Here is a 22,213-nt window from a genome sequence, read left to right on the forward strand (position 1 = left end):
CTAACTTCAATTTACAGAAAGAAAAGTAACTTGTTTAAACATCCTGACTTTGATTAAAGTAATAAATGACTGAAGTATAAAACTTGTTTCAAATGCCATCTAAAGTTATCCAACAAATTAGATAGAGTACTAATGTCCATTTTGGTGAAAATCTCTATTATCCTCTATAGTAAATAAATACATGCAAATGATTCTATAGAAATAGATTACTATGCAAATACCTTGAGGGTTTTTAGTTTGATTTTTTTGTTTTGTTTTGTTTTGGTTTTTCCTGAGATAGTTTTTCTCTCTGTAGTTCTAGATATCTTAGAGTATGCTTTGTGGACCAGGCTAGCCTCAAACTCAGAGAAATGAGTACCTCTACTTCCCAGATTCCAGGATGACACATGAAGGCATGTGTCACTATGTTAGGCAATAACTCATCTTCTGATAGATTATTATTCTATATGATGGATGCTGACACAGACGCATTTGTCTTCATAAAATAGCTCTTCAAAATGAGGATATACTTTTATTTGTCTTATGCAGAATTCTAGTATTAATATTTTACTTACTGTTTCCTTAAGATGTGCATTTAATACTGCATTCATTACACTTTGATCTGTGAATAAAGTTATTTCTTACCTGAAATGAAGTAATTGGATATATATTAACATGAGCTTCATTCCATCGTTGTCCTTTGTTCCCACTCGAAGACCATAGAGGATTCTCTATCGTTGTCTGCCCTTTCAAACGTAGATATACATTTAAAACACCTGAAATAAAAATGGGAGTTCAGGTTGTATGTTTTTGTCTGCTTCAAGTTTGTTTCTCTTTGGTCAAACATTTATGAACACCTAAAATTAAGTCTTGCAGAACAATCGAGTGTCTTTTGCTCTGGTCCAATTTGTTATCTTGCTATCCTGCTGTGATCCAAAGATAACCACATTATATTCCCTAGAACCTGTAAATGATACCTTATATTTCCAGAATGACTTTGCTGTGAAGATAAAGGTTTCTGAGGTAGACAGGCTGCTCTATATTATCTCAATGGGTTCTAAATGCAGACACACTTATTATATGAACAAGTGGCAAAAGGCATTCTGATTCAGGAAAGAAGATGGGCTTTGTGTAGGATGTTTTCTGCTTTTAAAGATAGAGGAGGGATTTACAAAGAATGCAAGGCAGAAGAAGAAAGAGAATAGATTTTTCTCAAAATCCATCAGAAGTATACTGTTATCTTAATTTTAGCACCTCGATATTTTAATATTTACTTTGTATTCTGTTTCCCAGAACTAGAAGAGAATGCACCTATCCTACCTCAAGCCCAATTTGTTGTCATTTGCTATTTGTCACAATACTTTAGAGAGCACTGCAGCATTTACTCAAGTACTAAATGGGCCACACACTATCTGACCTTCATTTTGACTTGTACTATCATTTAGTATCTTTCTTTTTTAAAAAATCACATTTTTCATCTAAATCTCATTTTCCTTCTGAAAGAAACATTGGACATAAATAGAGATAGCTTTCTTATTTCATCATTTAATACATCTTTTTAATTTTCTGTCTTGTACACAAAAAATAAAAAGCGATGATGACAATAGTTCTGATAGAATATAATGCATCTTAGGCCTCTACTCAACAGCTCTATAAAGTACTTACTACAAATATTCCACTTTACAAATGAGAATATTATAGGAGTTAAGCAATTTTCCCTATGTAATATAATGAGAAAAGAGCAAAGGTAGGATTTGACCACCGAGCCTAAATATTATGTCCTAAATGAGGATGCTCTCAATATTTTAAGAGAGAATATAAAAATCTATTGCATTGAAATATTATATTTTGTTATTATGTTGAACAAAGGTCATGTTATAAGAATACATTTCATTGCTAATAGATGAGAATGCTTTTGTTTTAATGTTAATTCATTTAAGTGTATAGATGAAGATGATGTATCTGTATTCATCCATAAAACTACGTGGATTTTTACTGTGCTATGTTTTTTACTGTTTTCACATTTTGTTTCAAGTTTTTCTGTATCTTCTCTTTAATTTTAGTGAATACTTACATATTTCTATACCCAAATGTCTTCTCCCACAGTATTTAGTGTCTGTGGTGTGAAATGCTCTTTTTTTATTTCTAGAAATACCACCCATTACCCAGCCATTATATTCTACATGCCACATTCCTTAACAGCTTCCCTGCTCTTCCTATTTCTATTTAGCTTCTCTTTTGCTGTCATATACTACTCCATCACTCATCATTTTTTGTTTCCTAAAATTCATATTTTATGAATATTAACAAAAGCTGTAAATGTACTTAAAGTTAGTGAACCCTTTTCAACAGGTACACTTCCCTGTGGCCTGTCCCTTTGTCCCTCTCACTCCCCTACCCTCCCTTTTACTTTCTCTTCTTCTCTATCATCATATTCTTTGTAATTTTGACTGCATTATAACGCAATCCTATAGGTTTTTGAAAATCTCTTTTAGTACTTCTCTTTCATTTTTTAATATGGAATCATGATGTAGTATTTTGATTAATCTTAAAAGTATACTGATCTTGTTACCATATTGGTAAATGGATTGGCTTAAGATTAAGAAAGATACCTTGTTTTACATAGGATGGCTATAATTATGACTAATACATAGTGAAGGTTATACATCTGTCAAAATTTGTTTGAGATTGTAACTTACTTTGGTGAAATACATAATTATTTATATTAATAAATGTTGCAGATTGGATCTGAAATGTCTCACAATAGATTTTGTGACAAAGGCTTGGTTTTCAGTGAAATTTTCAGAACTATGCATTTTGGGAAGTGAATTGATCCTGAGAATTTTGACTTAATATGTGAATGGATTCATATTTGATGAAATGATTGGAGGATGAGGAAAGAGACTAAGAGATAGAGTCAGCATGGAAGGAGTAGGTCGCTCTGGGCTGCTTCAGAAAGATGCATCTCGTCCCAGCCTCTTCACCTCCATCTCTCTGATTCCTGGCTACCAAGAGATGAGTAGATTTCTCCCAGACTGCCCCTCTCTCACCTTAGTGCTTTACTGTAGGACTTCAAGGATGAAGTCAACTGACACTAGACAGAAAATTTAAAACAGGAGCCAAAATAAATCTTTTCCAAGTAATTTATTTCAGGTGATTTGTATCACAAAAAACCCTGATTAACAATGTTATTATTATATGTGTAATTATATGGCATTGTCTCATTGTCTCAGAGTTTAGTAGCTACTTATTAGTGAATATGCCTTGTAACCATGTTTATAATTTCTTAATTAAGAAAAATGTTAATATGTATATTAAATTCATACTAGTTACCTATTTTATATATTAAAAGATATTTTATATGAAAATTGCTTATATCTAAAGAATACAGAGCTAAATAATCTCACAGTTAAAATGAGATTTAGAATAAACAAGATGAGTTGTACTAAATTGTGACCAGCTTATATTTTAAAAGTAAAATATTTATTTTATAAGAAAAAAATCTATCATTTTTTTGAAACACAATTTCCACCTGTGTTAAAATTTAAACACCTTAGAATGTGGGTGCTAACAATCATTTTATTATCTCCAAATAACATGATCTTTTTCTTAACCTCTTATTCTGAGATGATAACAAAAGCTCATGAATAAGCAAATCACTTACAAACTTGCCCCCTAGCATTTCTCATTTTAGTCCCTAAAACAGAACCTGCTATCAAAAACCATTTAACCCTCTTTAAGGTCATCTTGGTCAACAAAATGAGAACTTGTGGAACAGAATAAACTCCTTTGGAGAAGTGAGAGTCGACAGCGCTGATTCAGCATAGTGTGGTAAAAATTCTAATGTACATATGATGGATTGTGTTAATACCCTTTACAAGTAGTTTTAAATCCCCAGAGAGATGGATTATGCTTCAGTAGGCAAAAGATGCCAGAATGTATGAGTTTAGCCATCTCCAAGGAACTTATAATGTTATGTAGTTGTATGATAAAAGCTGGAGTTAGCTAAGAAAACCATTGATTTCTCTTGCTTGGCTCCCAGTAGTCAGAGGATAAATGACCTTAGTTGTTTTATATTGTAAATAATTACTAACATTTGGGCTTCCACTTTTGTAATATCCATCCTTCACATTTATTGTTACTTAATTTAAAGTATTTTATAAAGCCTAATTTTCATAAGCATTATTCACTATCACTATTACCTAGTGATCAGACTTTGTCTCACTCAATTATTTCCTGATTATTTATCTATAAAATATACTAGATGCTTTAGAATATAATTTAATGATACATGCTAAAATGTACATCCACCTTTACCACAGCTACTTGAAATTGAGACATTTTCATGAATTAATTTGTAATTCAGTTTATTCTAAGGTCTGGATGCCAGTTGCATGTAAATAGCATTTTTATTACAATCAGAAACACAGTCTCATTAATTGAAGTTTCACATTCTATGAAAAGATAATAATGCCCCCACATTACCTGACTTTAGGCAAGATCTATGTGCATTGATAGGTAGTTGTTAGTATCATTTGTTTTATGTACACATACAAAGTGAGAAATTATAAAGTCATTATTTTCTGCTTGAATAGAAATGGCTGCATTGATTCTCCTTTTCAACATGTAATTGCAACAATATCTTAACCCAAAAAGTGAGTTCAATTTCTCCCATTATCACAATGCTTCTGACATCCAACTGAATTTACCCAGCAAACTTTGCGACTGTGGCACCCTACTCAAGCTTTCTGCTTGTAGGATATTTCAGGTCCTGTATTTGCATCTTTGGCTCTTCAGCTTCAATACTTTCTCCTGAAAGTCTGTTCTATATTCTCACACCTTAGCTTCTTCTGAGTCTCATGTCCACTCACCTTTGCTTTCTGCTCTCTTCTATTGACTTCTATCAATGTGTGCTGTTCTTTCTGTCACCACAAAGGATGTTTTATGTTAATATGGTTGTCTTAGTGTTTCTTTATTGTTCACCCACAGTATAGGCCTGTTACACATTTTGCTGAATAAACTTTCTCTTGTTTAGTAAGTTATTATTATGTTACATCCATGAACAACCATTTGACTGATAAGAAAAATTGACAACAATTCTCTGTCATCTCCTACAAAACTCTAAACAGGACTAGGCACCTACCTCATGCAATTAGTTCTGATGAATTAGATAAATGAATCAAAGACTCATGGGTAAAAAAGCATCAATATTAAGTCTTTACTTTCAATAAAGTGAGTTTAACTGTTTGTTACATTGGGTGAAAAGTAAAACCATTTTTACTTTTGTTTTATTTTGCTTTTGTGTTTTGTTTTTACCATTACATCCATTGATGAAATAACATTATCTACTTTCACTCACATAATTAAATTGATTTAAATATAATGGCTTCTACTAAACACAGTCTAAGGGCTCATCATCAGAGTGTAATAGATATGTGAATATTAGCAGTGCACATTGTATACATGTATAAATGTCATAACAAACTCCTTTATTCTGTATAATTAACATATAGTATTATCAGTTTTTAATTACATAGGGAGAAAATAATTTCAGAGATTTTTATTCTAAAACAAGTACTAAAAAACTAAATCTGTGTGAGGATATATACAGTGTTTTATGCCTGTGATAATTGTTTCTAATAATATTTGACCATAGGAAGTAATAAATCAGAGCAATAAATCATAAGTCACAGTAGAAGCAAACAGAAAGCAAAGGTTAGCGGATATGAGACTCAGAAGAAGCTAAGGTGTGAGAATAGAGAGCAGTCTTTCAGGAGAAATATTGAAGCTGAAGAGTCTAGATATCTATTCATGTCTCCTGTGCCAAATATTTATCACTTGAGAAGGCAGTTTACTGAATGGATATCACCATTATTTTATCATTGATGGTATGATGTTATCAGTTATTAAATATAAGCAGATCCTCATTGAAGTCATTGACTCAATCTTATCATATATCAGCTACTATCAAATCACCACAGGATAGTTGTTAATATCTAACATTCAAATGATGAATACTCAGTATCCTCCTTTTGTATTTCCTAAACAACCTAGAAATTGCAATTGTCATGGAAGTTAACTTTGAGAATTATCAGTATGTAAGAACATTTTAACTATTTATTTATATTTTGCCTGATTGTCTATTTATTTATATTTTGCCTGATTGTTCATGAAGCGGCCCCTGGAGGTCAGAGTAAGGCATTGGATCCCTTGGCACTGTAGTCAATCCTGGCAATCTTTTGGGCTTGTTATGAACCCAATCTTAGTCCTCTTAACTTCTGAGCATCTCTCCAGCCAAAGAAGAATCTTGAAAATAGTAGTTTTCTTACATGGATCCAATATACTTATGATCATAGATCCTTTTCCCACAAAAAATTTTGTATTAAATATTTATCTACTATGCCTCTTCTAAATAATGTAGCAAAAACTCTGAGTTGGGATCACATCAGGAATGTCAAATCCATGTGAGTGTAGCCGGGAGATTTCTTGCTTGAAGGATATGCTCAAGTAAAAGCCAAAACTTTGGTATTCTTAAATCCAAAGAAGAGAAATACAGTCTTTGACCAAAACTGGAAACAAAAGTCAGACTCCCAAAATCATACAAAAAAAAAAAGTCACTTTTTACTATTGTCTGTACAAAGACATTTATAGCACTATTTAAATTTTTTTGAATTGCAACATATCACATAGTCCAAAAATATGAATACAGTTAATGAGAAAGAATAAGTCAAGATATTTTTATAAAGAAAATGTTAATAAGATGTTAACTCCAGATCAATAAATGCTATTTCTATATTAAGTTAGATAATCATAAGAGGGCATCTCTGAACCACAGTATTTCAGACACAGTTTCATTTTCTTATGCATATGGGTTATCAATATCTCTTATTTTTATTTAAGGATGTTTTATATAAGTTGACAGTGAAAATATTCAGGGGTACTTTTATTAAGTTACTATGTTTGAATTAATTATTAAGGAACAATTGATAGTTTTCCACATATTTTGCTTCACCTACCAGAGCTCTGAATACAAATTTGCTTGGGAACAACAATTTAATATTTTCTCATTATACAACTTAAGAAGTTTTCATGAAGTTTCTTCCATTTGCTGTCTGCACTCCATAAACGTTTGGTTCTCTTGTTATTCTTTTAATATAAGCAAAAGCTAATGCAGCTACTTTAGGTCATCTTTTAAACCTATTAAGCACTCGCTGTTCTGAAGAATCTCATAAATACATCAGGGTTATTGTTCTCAGGGAGACAGCAATGGAACAAGTTTCAGTGTGACAAATGCAGATATTTGCAGCAGGAGCTTTGAAAACAAAGGGAGCTGAGAGAGCCTATAACAAAAAGTTGTCCTTCAGCTGTTTTTTGAAGAAAAATAAAAATTGCCCAGATAATTAAGAAAGAGAAAAGGTACCAATTCTATCACATAATTTTTTAAAAAAAAATAATTATTTGTAAATGAATATTTATTGAGTACCTAAGTTAATATTTATTCTGCATCAGTTCCCTGAATCATAGGAAGAGTCATTTCTTTTGCCCTCATGAAGCACAGTTAAGAAGGAAGAAGGTCAGAGGTCGGGATGCTCCACAGAACTTGATTTGAAGAGTCAGACATTATTAGGACTGTCCTTGAGTGCATGACCAACCTTTTTGGAACTGTAACACAATATTGTCATCTACGAAGTTCACATTCAAGAACTACATAGTTGAGTTACAAAATAAAGGTTTGGTTTGGTTTGGTTTTTTGTTTTTGTTTTTAAATCCCTAATACTATGTTAAGTTTACAGTGGGTTGCACTCATCATTACTCTTGAGGACAAGTTGCCCACCACAGTTCAGCTTGGCTACATGAAGGTTAATATGTCCTGAGGCTTTTATGTTACAAGTTTTAAAGGATGAATTTTATAGCAGGTCAGAGAGAGGATGAAAATCAGGAGCCTGATTCAGTACTGCTCACGGAAGTAATTAGAGCGAAAGTGAGCCGCTCTTTCTTAGCTGAAGGACTTTGGTCCCCACTCCAGCCTCTCTGCCTAGCTTGTTTTATTCCAATTTACTTTCAGTAAGACTACCCATTCTTGTAGCATATACTTCATATTTATTTTAGAGAGAAGATGAGACTTCAACATTGCCTCCTGTTCCTGCTTTCAGATGTACCAGAAGACAAGTTCTTACATAACTTGTTTTTTCTTACTTCATTAGACTTGGTATTAGTTCCCTTCTATGGGAATAATTTCATTGTCAAGGCATTACACACACATCTTTTTATAAACATTTCTTTCCTGTGAATTTATAGCATCTATTCACCTCCCTTCATAAATCAGGCTCTCTGTATACCTACATCTCTTTCTTCTATCATTTCTTCTTCACCCTTGTGGTTATTAGAATCAAAGAAGAATAACTTCATTCATGAATTCTTTTGCATTCCTCTTTTTTCCTTCATGGTGAAATGAGCTTTCCAGAGGCAGAACCTTGTCTATTTCTCATCAAATTCAAAGGGCATATTAATAAATGTATTTTGTATTTACTCTAATTTTCTGGGACACTATGATGCTTGCTCACACATTTCTTTTATTTAACAAACTTTTATCATATTTGGTGACTTCAATAAGATTCTGATTCTTTAGAACTTTAGAAATTTCTTTGTTCTGTTAAGAATTAACTAGTTCACTAGGAGACATAGAAATGCTGATACATAGTATTTTTGTTTCTTCTATTGGATATTTTGTATATTTACATTTCAAATGTTATACCCTTTCCAGGTCTCTCCTTAAGAAACTCCCTAGCTGATAGATATTTTTAGTAGCGAAATATCACATTGTGAGAGTTAATCATACTTAGTAGCTTGGCAGAACCCAGAATCAACTGGGATAAAAATCTCAGTGAGGTACTGGCTTGATCAGGTCTGCTTATGGGCATTTCTTTTAGGGGATTATCTTAAATAATTTATGTTGGATGACCCAACTTACTGTGAGGGGACACTTGCTAAGTCAGGAATCTTAAATTGTGTAAGAGTAGAGAAATTCACTGGAGCATAAGCAAGAAGAAAATAAACATATATACATTTTCCCGTCTCTACTCTCCTGTTGATGTCATGTGACCAGCTGTCTTAAGATCCTGCTGTTGTAACTTCCTTACAAGGCTGTCCAATAATCTGACATTGTGAACTAAAGTAAAATAAGTCTTATCTCCCTATAGTGGTTTTTATCAAAGTGTTTTATCACAGTAACAGAAATGAAAATACATACATACATCATTTACATGTAAGTTAACATTGAAATGTCTGCAGATCATGTCTTTGATTGGAAATCCCTTTTCTCAGTCAATGTTGATAAAACACCTAACACGCCTACAATTGTACCAGTGTAGCAGTGAGCCTTTAAATTGTGCTTAATAAGCTAAACTTTCTAGCATTTACATTCTTGTTTAAATCTCTCTCCTTGGGTAGGGGATTAGCTATGATGATTAAAATAAATTCAAACAACATAAAGTCAATTTGAAGATTAAATTATAAAGTTTCAGCATTCATTTGTTTTCTCCATTGTGTTCCTTTGAAGGAACCCTGATCCATGGTATGGGATAGCTCACTAGAGATAGATACTCACACTCCAAGAGTGAAGGGAAACCTCTAGACAACAGCCAGCAAAACCATAGTATCCTAAGGCCTAAAGGCATTATATATGTGGCCCCTAATGTGGATTCTATCCCAAGCTAACTCATGAAATTAGACTGGAGTCCTTTCTTGTCATGCTGATTACAACTTCACAAATGATACTGAGCCACAGACTCTGAGACAAACTATACAAATTCAGGATCCAGAGACATTGTGAGAGAAGAGTTTGGTTTTAGTCACAGGATTTTTTTTGGTTTTCCTTGGGAGGTAAAGGTAAGTGGTGTTGCATAAATTATTCATTGCAGCAAGGGCTAAATAATACAAAACACAGGATTTCACCTTGAAGTAGAATCTCTAAGGTTTTTTATAGTTAGATGATGGGGATGTTCAATGTTAACATTATCTCTCAGTTAAGACCACACGACTTAATTACGATTAACCGAGAAGTAATAATAAAATTAGGATATTAGACATCCAGAAAAAGTCATTTTTGAATCTAGATTTTCAAAGGAGAAGATACAACCAAGAATATTGGATGCATAATGAATGACTGTAGCTACCATTGGTTTACAGATAAAGGCGGACCTGAGTTAATGTACAAGACTGTAAACATGTCTTGAAGCTGATGCAAGTTCAATTCTCAATTTTTTCAATAAAGAAAATGTCAACATACAGAATGCAGGACTTTTTTCTTCCTGTCACAGTACACATGAAATTTGTGCTTATAATACCTTGCAGTTTACTAAGAATGTAATGTATTATGCTTATAACAATATCTATACCTTAATTAAAATGCCTTTTTGCTAACACACATAAATAATCACCAGCCTTCATAGAAACCTTCATAACGCAAGGTCTTTCTTATCTTAATTTTGATGGTTTCTAACTGATAATTATGGTAGTTGCAAAAGGTTGGGTGGCTAAGTCACTTTCTTTCTTTTTCTTTTTTTAAGATATTTTCTTTATTTATATTTCAAATGTTATCCCCTTTCCTAGTTTCCCCTCTGAAAAATCCCCTATCCCCTCCCACATCCCCCTGCTCCCCAACCTACCCACTCCCATTCCTAGTCCTGGCATTCCACTATACTGGGGCATAGAACCTACACAGGACCAAGGGCCTCTCCTCCCATTGATGACCGACTAGGCCATCGTCTGCTACATATGCTGCTAGAGACACGAGTCTCTCCATGTGTTTTCTTTGATTGGTGGTATAGTTCCAAGGAGCTCTGGGGGTACTAATTAGTTCATATTGATGTTCCTCCTATGGGGCTTCAGTTGCCTTCAGCTCCCTGGGTTTTTCTTTGGCTCCTTCATTGGGGACCTTGTGCTCCATCCAATGGATGACTATGAGCATCCACTTCTGTATTTGCCAGGCACTGGCAGAGCCTCGCAGGAGACAGCTATATCAGGCGCCTGTCAGCAGGCTCTTGTTGGCATCTGCCTAGTGACTGGGTTTGGTGGTCGTTTATGGGGTGGATCCCCAAGTAGGGCAGTCTCTGGATGGTCATTCCTTTAGGCTCTGCTCTGAACTTTGTCTCTATAACTCCTTCCATGGGTATTTTGTTCCCCATTCTAAGAAGGAACAAAGTATCGATACTTTGTTCTTCCTTCTTGAGTTTCATGTGTTTTGCAAATTATATCTTGGGTATTCTAAGTTTCTGGGCTAATATCCACTTATCAGTGCATCTTATGTGTGTTCTTTTGTGATTGGGTTACCTCACTCAGGATGATATCCTCCAGATCCATCCATTTGCCTAAGAATTTCATAAATTCATTGTTTTTAATAGCTGAGTAGTACTCCACTGTGTAAATGTACCACATTTTCTGTATCCATCTTCTGTTGAGGGACATTTGGGTTCTTTCCAACTTCTGGCTATTATAAATAAGGCTGGTATGAACATAGTGGAGCATGTGTCCTTATTACAAATTGGAATATCTTCTGGGTATATGCCCAGGAGAGAGATTGCTGGATCTCCCAGTAGTACTGTGTCCAATTTTCTCAGGAACCATCAAACTGATTTCCAGACTACAGAAGGAAGGTTTGGCACATGGATTGACTTTTTCTTTTACAAAAGATTTTTGGGGGAGAATGTGATGCTGTTTGCCAGAATGTGATTCACAGTAGAATTATTTTTAAAATTAACATCAATCTAAGCATTAATGCAAACCTAGTCACCCCTTTATCAACTAAGCTTACAATGGTGGTTCCTTACATCTTTAGTTGTCATGTCAAAATTCTTCAGTCCTTCTTCAGCAACAAATCCTACCTGATAAACTTATCTATGTGAAGCAACTTGTCCTGTGGAGGAAGCCACATCTCCATAGTGAGTCCTTACTGGACTTTTAATTGATTGTGCACATCATAGAGGTCATAGTCTAGCAGTTGAAGCATTAAAATGATACTTAAGTACCACATTTGAATTTTCCCATGGCCTATAAAATGGATGTGTACATGGGTATTTAGTGAACCAGAAGTTCACCATAATAAATGGGTATATAGTGAACCAGAAGTGATCTTTCAGTGCCAGAGCTCTTGAGTGATCAAGTGCATTGTCATTGAACTGTAATATCTTTTCCATAATTATTTTTGTATTCACATCATAACTTGATCATAGCCCTCCCTCTTCTCTTCATAGACCTGCTCTTGTAAATCCTTTCCCCCATCCCCATTACCCCCTTTTCTTCTCTGAAACAGGGAAGCCCCACCCCTAGGTATCAGCCCACACTGGGACATCTAGTTCCAGGGGACTAAGCACATCCTCTCCAACTGAGGCCCAACCAGGCTGTCCACTTAGGGGAAGGGAATTCAATTGCAGGAAACAGAATCAGAGACAGCCCTCACTCAAATTGTTCGGGTTCTCACATGAAGACAAAGTTGTACATCTGCTCCAAATGTCTGTGTGGTCTCGGTCCAACTCCTGCATAGTCTTTTGTTGGTGGTTCAGTCCTATGAGTCATAAACTTGTCAAAGGAATATCTTTTTCCTTTGAACTTAAAAACTTCAGTAAACTATTGCCTACGTTAATGTGCTGTCTCACTCAACATTTCTTAATATATTTATAGAACACAAGGATAGTCAATTTAAAATTCATAATGTCCCTAGGAATCCCAGATGTTAAGTGACCCTTGGCTTCTGTGTGAAGTAAGTCATCAGCTGCATCAATCCTCTAGTCTAGTAGTCTAAACTTCCTAATGCAGTGGCCCTTTAGTACATTTCTCATGTGTGGTGACACCCCAAGCATAAAATTATTTTTGTTGCTATTTCATAATTGTAATGTTACTGTTGCAAATTGTAATGAAAATATCTGATATGCAGGATGGTTTTAGGCAACCCCTGTGGAACGATCCATCTGCCCCATAGGGGTCGAGATCCACAGGTGGAGAAAATTTGCTTTATTGCTAACAAGTGTGTTAATCTGACCTTTGAAGCATTGAAGCCAGGTGTTGAATTAACCTTTCTAGCTATGAAAGTCCTTCCTACTCTTTTTACACTGTGTAACCCTGAGTGGTCTACTTTGAAAGTCTACTCTTCAGTCTACTCACTGCTATTTAATCAATCATCTTTGAAAATTCCTGGGAAAGCCTGCTGGAGTTCTTATGTTAGCACTTGTTTCACAATGAAATATGATTTTTGTCATAGGGACAATTTCCTGCCTTAAACCTCATGAATCAACTGCTTTCTTCCCCCCTCCTCCTCCCCCTCCTCCTTCTCCTCCTCCTCTCCCTCCTCCTCTTTCTCCTCCTCCTCCTCCTCCTCCTCCTTCTTTTTATTTTAGTTTCTTACATATTAGTAATCACTGTAAAGTTGTAGAGATTTAAACTCTTCTGCTTTAATCCTTGACCTAATGAATGCCTGATGCTGTAGCTTGTTTGACCTGACACAGCACTGCATGTTTTCTTGCATCAGCCCCAAGCCTGGATTGTTTACATAGCTGTGATCATGAAGCAACACTTTTAATGTGTCCAGGTGCTTTTCCTCCGGACTGACAACTTGATAATGGTTTGCTTCAACGAGCTTAGCAGGTAACCTACCTAAGCTCCTCTCAGATCTTCTTTTCTAAGCCCTATCATTTCTAATTCTAATGAAGAGCAGGACACACACGTGAACCTTTCAGTTTAAGAGATATTGATTGGCCTCATTTCAGTGGGATTGAGGCTCATAGCCTAAGGAAGCCCAGAGACAGGAAGATATGGAGGAAGTAACAATGAGAACAGGTAACCTTTGGAGTCATGGTTGGGTTTGTGGTGATTTCAACCATTTACAGCAGTTCCACCAAAGGCAATGGACCAAGGATCACCACAACAGATACAGTAAAAGTAAAGAAAAAAAGAGAAAGAGAAAAGATTCATATATTTTGACAATTAGCAAAACACAGCATAAGAAAAGGACTGAGGGATTCCCTGTTGTTAGGACAGTGGAACTCACAAATGGAAAGAAAGTTCCTAAAAAGGTGAAAAAAAAACCCCACCTTCCACTGAGCAAAGCTGCCTAACTGTTCAAAATTTCAAAGATGTGGAGAATTTGGAATGTTACAAGTCCACACTAAATTATCTTGGGCATCTTTAGCACTAGACTTTATAGCCATTTATTGCCTTTCTCTGTTCATGACCTTTACAAACATCAGATAAATCTCATAGAATATAGAACAGAAACCTAGTTTACAACCAAAAGGGCCAAGAGTGCAGTCAGATGGCATCTGATAGCTACAGCTAGAGTCCCTTGCTTTTCTATAGTCCACGAGCTAATATTTCTACCAGTGTATGGAAGTTTGAATAGGCATGGTCCCTATAAACTCATGTGTTTGAATACTTGGCCCATGGGGAGTGACACGATGAGGAGGTGTGTCCTTGTTGGAGTAGGAATGGCCTTGTAGGAGGGACTGTATTACTGTGGGGATGGACTTTGGGGTCTCCTATGCTCAAGCTCTGCCCAGTGTGGAACACAGTCTCTCCTTGCTGCCTATAGATCAAGATGTAAAGTTCTTGGCTCTGTCCTCTGCACCACGTTGGCCTGTCTGTTGCCATGCTTCCTGCCATGATTATAATGGACTAAACACTTGAACCTTTAAGTCAGCTCCAATGAAATGTTTTCCTTTATAAGAGTTGCCTCAGTCACAGGGTCTCATCATGGCAGTAGAACTCAGATACATAATGTATCTGAAAAAGTATCTTGGCTTGTTCTGTTGCTATAAAGGCACTGAATATGGGAACATCTAAATCTGTTTCTGGGACATGATCACTCATACTCAGTTCCAGACTCAATCACCTCTCCTTGTTGAGGTGAGAACAGTGTGCTTACCTTGACACAAACTTGCTACATTCAGAGTTGCCCAAATTTTACATTTCTAAATAATGCAGTGTCTGTGCAATATAATAAAAGGAAGTATAATAAAACAAAACATGCCCACATTCCATTTGGTTTTAGCTTACTATACAACATGGAGTGAGTATATTTACTTAAATTTTAGCAATTTTTGTGCCTGTTCTCTGCTTAGATGAGCCAAGTAATAGACTTGGAACCTAACCTGCTACTTGTGACCATTTGCACAAACTGAGAAATGCCACCAACAGGCTCAACATAATAGATCTTTACTCAGAAAGAGAACCCAGTGCTGTAGACAGCCAGAATAAGAGAGAGCAACAGAAACACTGATGCACATTTGCCAAGAGGACTAAGGGCAAGGAAGGGGAAGTTAGATGTACTCAAAAGTATTTTGCATCTCATAAATAGACAGACCATTTTAAAGGATGCACTAAAAGTGCTGATCTCATGTATGAGGTGCATATATATTTTGTGCCATATATATCAAAATTCTAAGCCATATATACATACATATTATATAATATATATATCTTAGAATTATGTATTTTATTTTTCTAGTAAATTGGGAAAGGGTAGAGGAAGTTTGAAAGAAATATTAAAAAGGATAGTGAGGTAAATAGACATGATCAACTGAAAAGAAAAAATATATCTGAGCTAATTAAAATTACCTTTTTTTCTTTTCTTTTTTAAAAAACCATTATTAATAGTTTCTTCTGACACTAAATGAAGGGAGTGAGAATTCTGACATGAGATGTTCCTCTCATAGTTAATGCAGAAGGAGACCATGTACACTGATGCCAGAGCCCTCACAGCAGTTTCCTGTCTCTGTTCTGTACCACAAAGGTAATATTCATCCCTATCATATGTATTTCCAGGGCTCAAAATCCCATGCTTTCCACCTGTAGAGTCTGTGATAACTGTGAATACCAAGTGACTCTCACATACTTAGCCTGATTTTCATGACCCTCCAGTAAGTCCCCCTGCAGAGCCATGACTGAGTCCAGCTTCCCAGGTTGAATTATGACTTTGCTCTTTATAAGCTGTGTGCTGGGCATGACAATCAAAACTCTTTGTATTTCAGTGTCTTTGTCTGAGAAACAGGATAATTATCTAAATGAGGCTTAGTGATCATTGTGCAAATTAAAAGAAATAACCACAAAATGCCCTCTTCCAGGGCTATTTGAATATTGAATGGACATGAGATTGCTGTCTGTTACCTGAGAGCAGGAGATGATTATGATCTTATAAATCCAAACCAGGGCTTTCTAAAAGAGAAATTATTGCTCCCATCTTGCATAGGAGGGAACCAAGCACAGCTATTCAAAGTGATTTCTGGGAAGAGTATGCTTCCACATGGTTTCTCTTGTGTCTGCAGTGTTTCAGATTGGGGCACTTCTCAGTTGATTGGCTATCGATCCTGGCTTGTCACTTGCTGCTCCACTGTAAAAAACACACTGGTGCACTTCAGACATGAGAGTGAGGGCATAATGTAACAGATCCGTCCCTACCAACATTGTGAGGTTCAGGTTTCTTCACTGTAAGCATCAGGCCATGGTGTTCACTTTTACAGTGAGGCTAGTAGCTTAAACAATATGATAGTTGGTATATATACTATGTGATTAATTTTGGAAGTCTGTGCATATTTACATTATTTTTATTAATATATATCAAGACAGTAGAGTCACTCTAACTTTATACTTTTGAACAGTGTGTTAATTCTACCTAACTACTGACTATTAAAATGAAGGATTTCCTTTCTTTAGATGCACCGCTGCACTTCCAACCTGTATATATATATATTTAATTCCTTGACCAAACCCTGTGGGGCTAGGCAAGCTTCACTACTCAGGACTCTGTCATAGTTGTTAGGGAGGTTGTAAATGTGTATCTACAGTCTAGTATATTGTCTTAGGGTTTTACTGCTGTGAAAAGACACCATGGCCAGGGCAACTCTTATATTTGAGGCTGGTTTACACCAAGGTAGAACATGGCAATATCCAGGCAAGAATGGTGCAGGAAGAGCTGAGAGTTCTGCATCTTCATCTGAAGACTGCTAGCAGAATACTGGCTTCCAGGTAGCTAGGATAAATGTCTTAAAGCCCACAGTCAGTGACACACCGAATCCAACAAAGCCACACGTACTCCAACAGGGCCACACCTTCTAACAGTGACACTCCCTGGCCCAACCATATACAAACCATAACATATGAAATCCACAGTAATTATTTTAAACACAGGTTCACAATTTAATATAATAATAGCTAGACTGCAGTTATAATCTTAATATTTTTGAATAATAACTATAGGTTCATTACATTTCAAGAAAAATACTTCCAACATATGCAGATCAGTCTTTTGTACTAACTGTACTGTCTAATGGCTAATTATATATATATATACATATATATATATGTATATATATATATATATATATACACACACACATTTAATATATATATATAAATTTGGTGTTCAGTTTTCTGGACTTCACCATTGCATTAAAAAACCTGGAAACTTGGATAATATTTGCTCCCTTTGAGTAATGTGAAGTTCACCTGTTGCTACATGGTACTCTTCTTAGCACAGTTGAGAGATGATTCATGGTAAGTTTTCATTACTACTGTACAAAATATCCAAAGGTAGAAGCTTTTTGTTTTGTATTCCCTTCAAGGCCCAGGATATTCTTAAATTCCATTTAATACAATGTATCCATATAAAAATAATCACAACACTGTTACTAGTATGTAGAAAGTGCTAAAAGTGCTTGTTAATGGGACAATATTCTTTTTCATAATCATTAATGTGCATTGTCATTATTCAGTCATAAGTTTTTAGGAAAGACAACCTAAATTATGGCATGCCAGGGTCACAGAAGACAACATACAGTGTATACTCTACTGATGGTCCACTAACTCTGGATGCACAGGAGAGATTATGCTCAGAGTCTCCAAACTCTTGTTTGAGCTTTGGAATTGGATAATGGGAGAAAATCTGTCTTTCCCTGCAATTTGTAGGCAAGTAATTTAATAAAACTCAATTATAGTATTCTGTGAGTAAAGGTATCTTCATGCTCTGTGTGAAACTTTTATTATGATTGATAAAAAAAGACAATTGAACGTCTGTTACCTTACCTATATGTTGCCCGTACATGTGATAGAAGAAACTGAAACAATATGCACTATTTGTAGGTCCATATGGATTTTTGGGAGCTATGCTGAATACAGGGCTGAGAAGTCGAGCCTTTTCGCCTTCTAGTCTGGGTCGCGATGTCTCAATGTACATATAAAAACCTGAAAGCAGGGGAAGCAAGTGTTGAAACACATACTTATGAGGGAACATGAAATGTTATTGTGACGTTTCAGAGCTTGATTCGAAATAAAAACCGGTTGCATGGCTACACACAATCACAATTTTAACAGAAAAAAAAATAAAGATAGAAAAAAATAACTGAGAGAAATAAAAAATTTAGAGTTGAAATAACACAAAAGTAAATAAAACCAGCCTGATCTCTCAACTGTGTTTATCACTGAGGTGTGAGAAAACATTAATGAGTGCAAATATCTGAATTGCTGATAGTATGTGTAAGATAGGTTTTATTCTGAGATTCTCATGTACATAGCTCACTGCCCACTTGTACTTCAGGTTGAGAACATTTCCAGCTCTCCAGGCGCTGTACGCACAGTCTGGGGAACCTTCCTACCTTCTTTGGAACCACTCCGATCTGCACTGGGACCCGTGTTAGGGGTGTATTTTGTGTTCCTTGTTGCAGTGCTTTGCTTTGTCCAGTCAAAGTTATCCGTATCATCTTGGGTGAACAAACAAATATTACCATCTTCAAATCCACAGTGAAATTCCCCTGTTGACACATTTTAATTAAAGTGATAAGTATTAATTAAATAGTCTTATTAGAAATGCAATGTCTTATTAGAAAAATTTCAAATATCACAGTGGAATAATAGTAATGACATCAGAGCCTTAATAGCACAGTCATCACTAAACATAAAATCATTATGATTTTGATGAAAAAATAGTAATGGTTTTATTGGCATATTTTAATTTTACAAAGCAAATGGTTACATTCCATCATTTATGCATGTACATACAATGTCCTCTGATCATATCACTCTCTGTGCATCCATTATCCCCTTTCTGCCTTGCTTTTTCGTGTCCCCTGTTGTCCTGGTTTTAGAGTAACATCTCACTTTACAATAAGCCAGTATCTTATGACACAATTAAGGCCCATATCTCTTGTTTAGAAACAACCAGATTTAATTCTGATTAAGTAAAAATAATTCACGTTGACTTATGAATGGGGAATTTTTTTTCTAACTTTTAAAAATGCATTGGAACAGTTGAGGCCAAAGTGTCAATTAGGAAATAAACTTTCTAAAACAGGAGAGGTGGTGCAAGCCCATAACTTCAGTATCTCAGAAGTTGCTGGCATCATGACTTCAAAGCACACAGTGAATTCCAAGACAGACTTTTGCATACATAAGACCTTGTGTTTAGAAATAAAAAGAAAGAAAATGAACTTTTGAGTTCACCTGATAGCATTTCAAATCCGTTCATGTTGAGTATGTAATTCTTTATTTCCTGTCCTCTAAAAATTCTCTCTCTTCTGTGTACCTATCTGCAATGTATAACTTTGCTTAGGGCAAGGGGTATTAGGGCAAATAGCTTTTAAAGCAGGCACTATTCATGCTTGACTTGAATGTGGGTTTGTCAGATGTGTGAAATCCACTTGAAGTGCATTTTGTAAAGTAAGTTTATGAAGACCCTGAGGAAGGACTAGGGATTTCAATGCCTGCTTTACGCTGAATTCAGAAACGATATGAGTTCAAAGAGAGACTTTTAAAATTGCCATTAAACGTGGGTGGTTGTAATTTCTACAATACAAGATTTTCTTACTGGGATATATCCTGCTTCAAAAGTGTTTACATAGATGAGTTGGTAAATTCCATCAGAAACACAAGTAAAAATATTTACAGTACACACATTTTTCCACTCAGCAAAAGAAGGACTCTGCAAAAATCTCAGTAATCTTCACTGAGTCTCACAGATAAGAAAACTTTCGTTCAGTCAGCTTTGCTTATTAAAAATAAAGTACAAATAGACTCTGGCTTTTCTGAAGTTCACAAAGAAAAACACATCTACAGACTCTCCCAGTGGAGTCTGCAGTGCCTTTGCAAAGGAGAGCATCCCTTAAGACCCTCAGGAGGGGCATTTGGTTGTGATCACATGACTGAGCTAAGTGAATCCTTCTTTACCTTTAAGGAATACATTTTTGTTATGGTTTCTTTTGTCTGTCAGATTAAATAGTTGCATTGTGTGTTTATATTTATGTTCTATTTAGATGGATATGGTTGAGAAAGGCAATATTCTACATAAACTATTTTTTAAAACCTTGATTTTTATTCATGTAAATGTGTGTTTGTGTTCATTTTAGAGTATTCATCCTTGAGATGTGAGAAAACATTTGAATTGTTTCAGTTGTTTAATGTGTATTTCAGAACTTTCACAAAATGTTATGCTTATATGCTGTTTAATTAGAGTGGGTTGAAGAGATGGATCAGTGGTTAAGAGAATTGGCTGGTCGCCCATAGTACCCAAGTTCAATTCCCAGCACCAAGTTCAATGGTGACTCACAACAATCTGAAACTCCAGTCCCTAGGTGTCTAAAACTGTCTTCTGAGGACACTTCACACACAAAGAACACAGATATACACACAGGCCAAACATCAATATACATAAAATAAATATAACAAAAAGACCTGGTGGGAACTGCTCTTAGAAAATTAAGTAAAATGAGTATTTACAACATAAAATAATTTTAAGATTATTCTATCACATTAAATTAGATCATATATATGTATGATTTTCATATATATATATATATATATGGTTATTCAGATAAAGTTTATTGAGATAAAGAATATTTGAAAGATATGCACACTGAGCTACATAAACTTAGCAAAAGTCAATGTGATATTGGATATCTTACAAATATGAAAAAAGGAAGTCTAAGACTTTCTCAAACACAGAATAGACATTGACTACATCTTCAACTTTTGATAGCTTTCTGATTAATATATACGTATATATATTAACATATATACGTATATATTAATCAGAAGTTATATATAATTTAAGATATATATATATGTGTATGTATGTATGTGTGTATATATATATATATATATATCTTAAAGACTGTTATGATTTGAAGGAGAATGGCCCCAAATCTTGCTATATCTTAATGTTCAGACCTCAGCTGGTGGAGTTGATTGGGAAGGACTGGCATCTTTTCGGAGGATGTGTGCCAGTGCAGTTGGTTTTGAGGTTTCAAATGCCCATGTCATTCCACGTAGAATGCCATGCCTCCTCAAGATTGTTATGGATCAGATTTAAACTCTTATCTACAGCTCCAGTGCCATACTATACCTGCCTGCCACCATGCCTGCCTGTCATAATATTCATGGACTCAACTACCCTCTAGGACAGTGAAACTCCAATTGTTTTCTTTTATCAGTTGCCTTGGTCATGGTGTTTCTTCATAATAATAGAAATGGAACTATGGCAAATATACATAAGATAACGAATTTTAAATAATCAACATGCTATAACCTCAACATTCTACTCTGCAACCTCCCTTGCCCCTCCTTCAGATCTATTGTGATATGGTTAAAATAAAATTTAGCAAATTAGGAATACAAAGTCTGGAACTCTATGACCTTCTTGCATCAGCCTATACTCTTTTGCAGTTCCTTGGAACATGCAAAAAATCTAACCTCACATTAAGTATAAAGTATTCTCAAGGACTGATATTGAGATTAGATTTCATAGTAAATCTTCTTCTCTGGTTTGCCAGAGACAGAGATGTGTGATAGCTAATTTTCATTGACTACATACAGGACTAGACTTGTAATCACTTAGGAGATACATCCCTTGTTATATTCCTTATTTATTTATTTACCTATTTTTATTGGAGGTTTTTTTTTAAATATTTTTTATTATGTATTTTCCTCAATTACATTTCCAATGCTATCCCAAAAGTCCCCCATACCCACCCCCCCCCAACTTCCCTACCCACTCATTCCCAATTTTTGACCCTGGCATTCCCCTGTACTGGGGCATATAAAGTTTGCAAGACCAATGGGCCTCTCTTTCCAGTGATGGCTGACTAGGCCATCTTTTGATACATATGCAGCTAGAGTCAAGAGCTGTGGGGTACTGGTTAGTTCATAATGTTGTTGCACCTACAGGGTTGCAGATCTCTTTAGCTCCTTGGGTACTTTC

The 22,213-nt window shown here is 35.3% G+C and overlaps 1 protein-coding gene across 2 annotated transcripts in view; it reads right to left on the minus strand.

Moving 5' to 3' along the window:
- The window catches only part of Mdga2 (MAM domain containing glycosylphosphatidylinositol anchor 2), a 749,855-nt gene that overhangs the window by 14,654 nt on the left and 712,988 nt on the right, over window positions 1-22,213 (minus strand). For both annotated transcript variants that reach the window (XM_021179085.2, XM_021179084.2), the window contains exons 13-15: window positions 18,618-18,773; window positions 18,049-18,207; window positions 625-755 (exon numbers count right to left, since the gene is read on the minus strand). In XM_021179085.2, coding sequence (XP_021034744.1) covers window positions 625-755; window positions 18,049-18,207; window positions 18,618-18,773 — 446 coding nt within the window. The remainder of the gene's footprint in view (window positions 1-624; window positions 756-18,048; window positions 18,208-18,617; window positions 18,774-22,213) is intronic.

This window comes from Mus caroli, chromosome 12 (assembly GCF_900094665.2).
Source record: "Mus caroli chromosome 12, CAROLI_EIJ_v1.1, whole genome shotgun sequence".
In the NCBI taxonomy this organism is placed as follows: domain Eukaryota; kingdom Metazoa; phylum Chordata; class Mammalia; order Rodentia; family Muridae; genus Mus; species Mus caroli.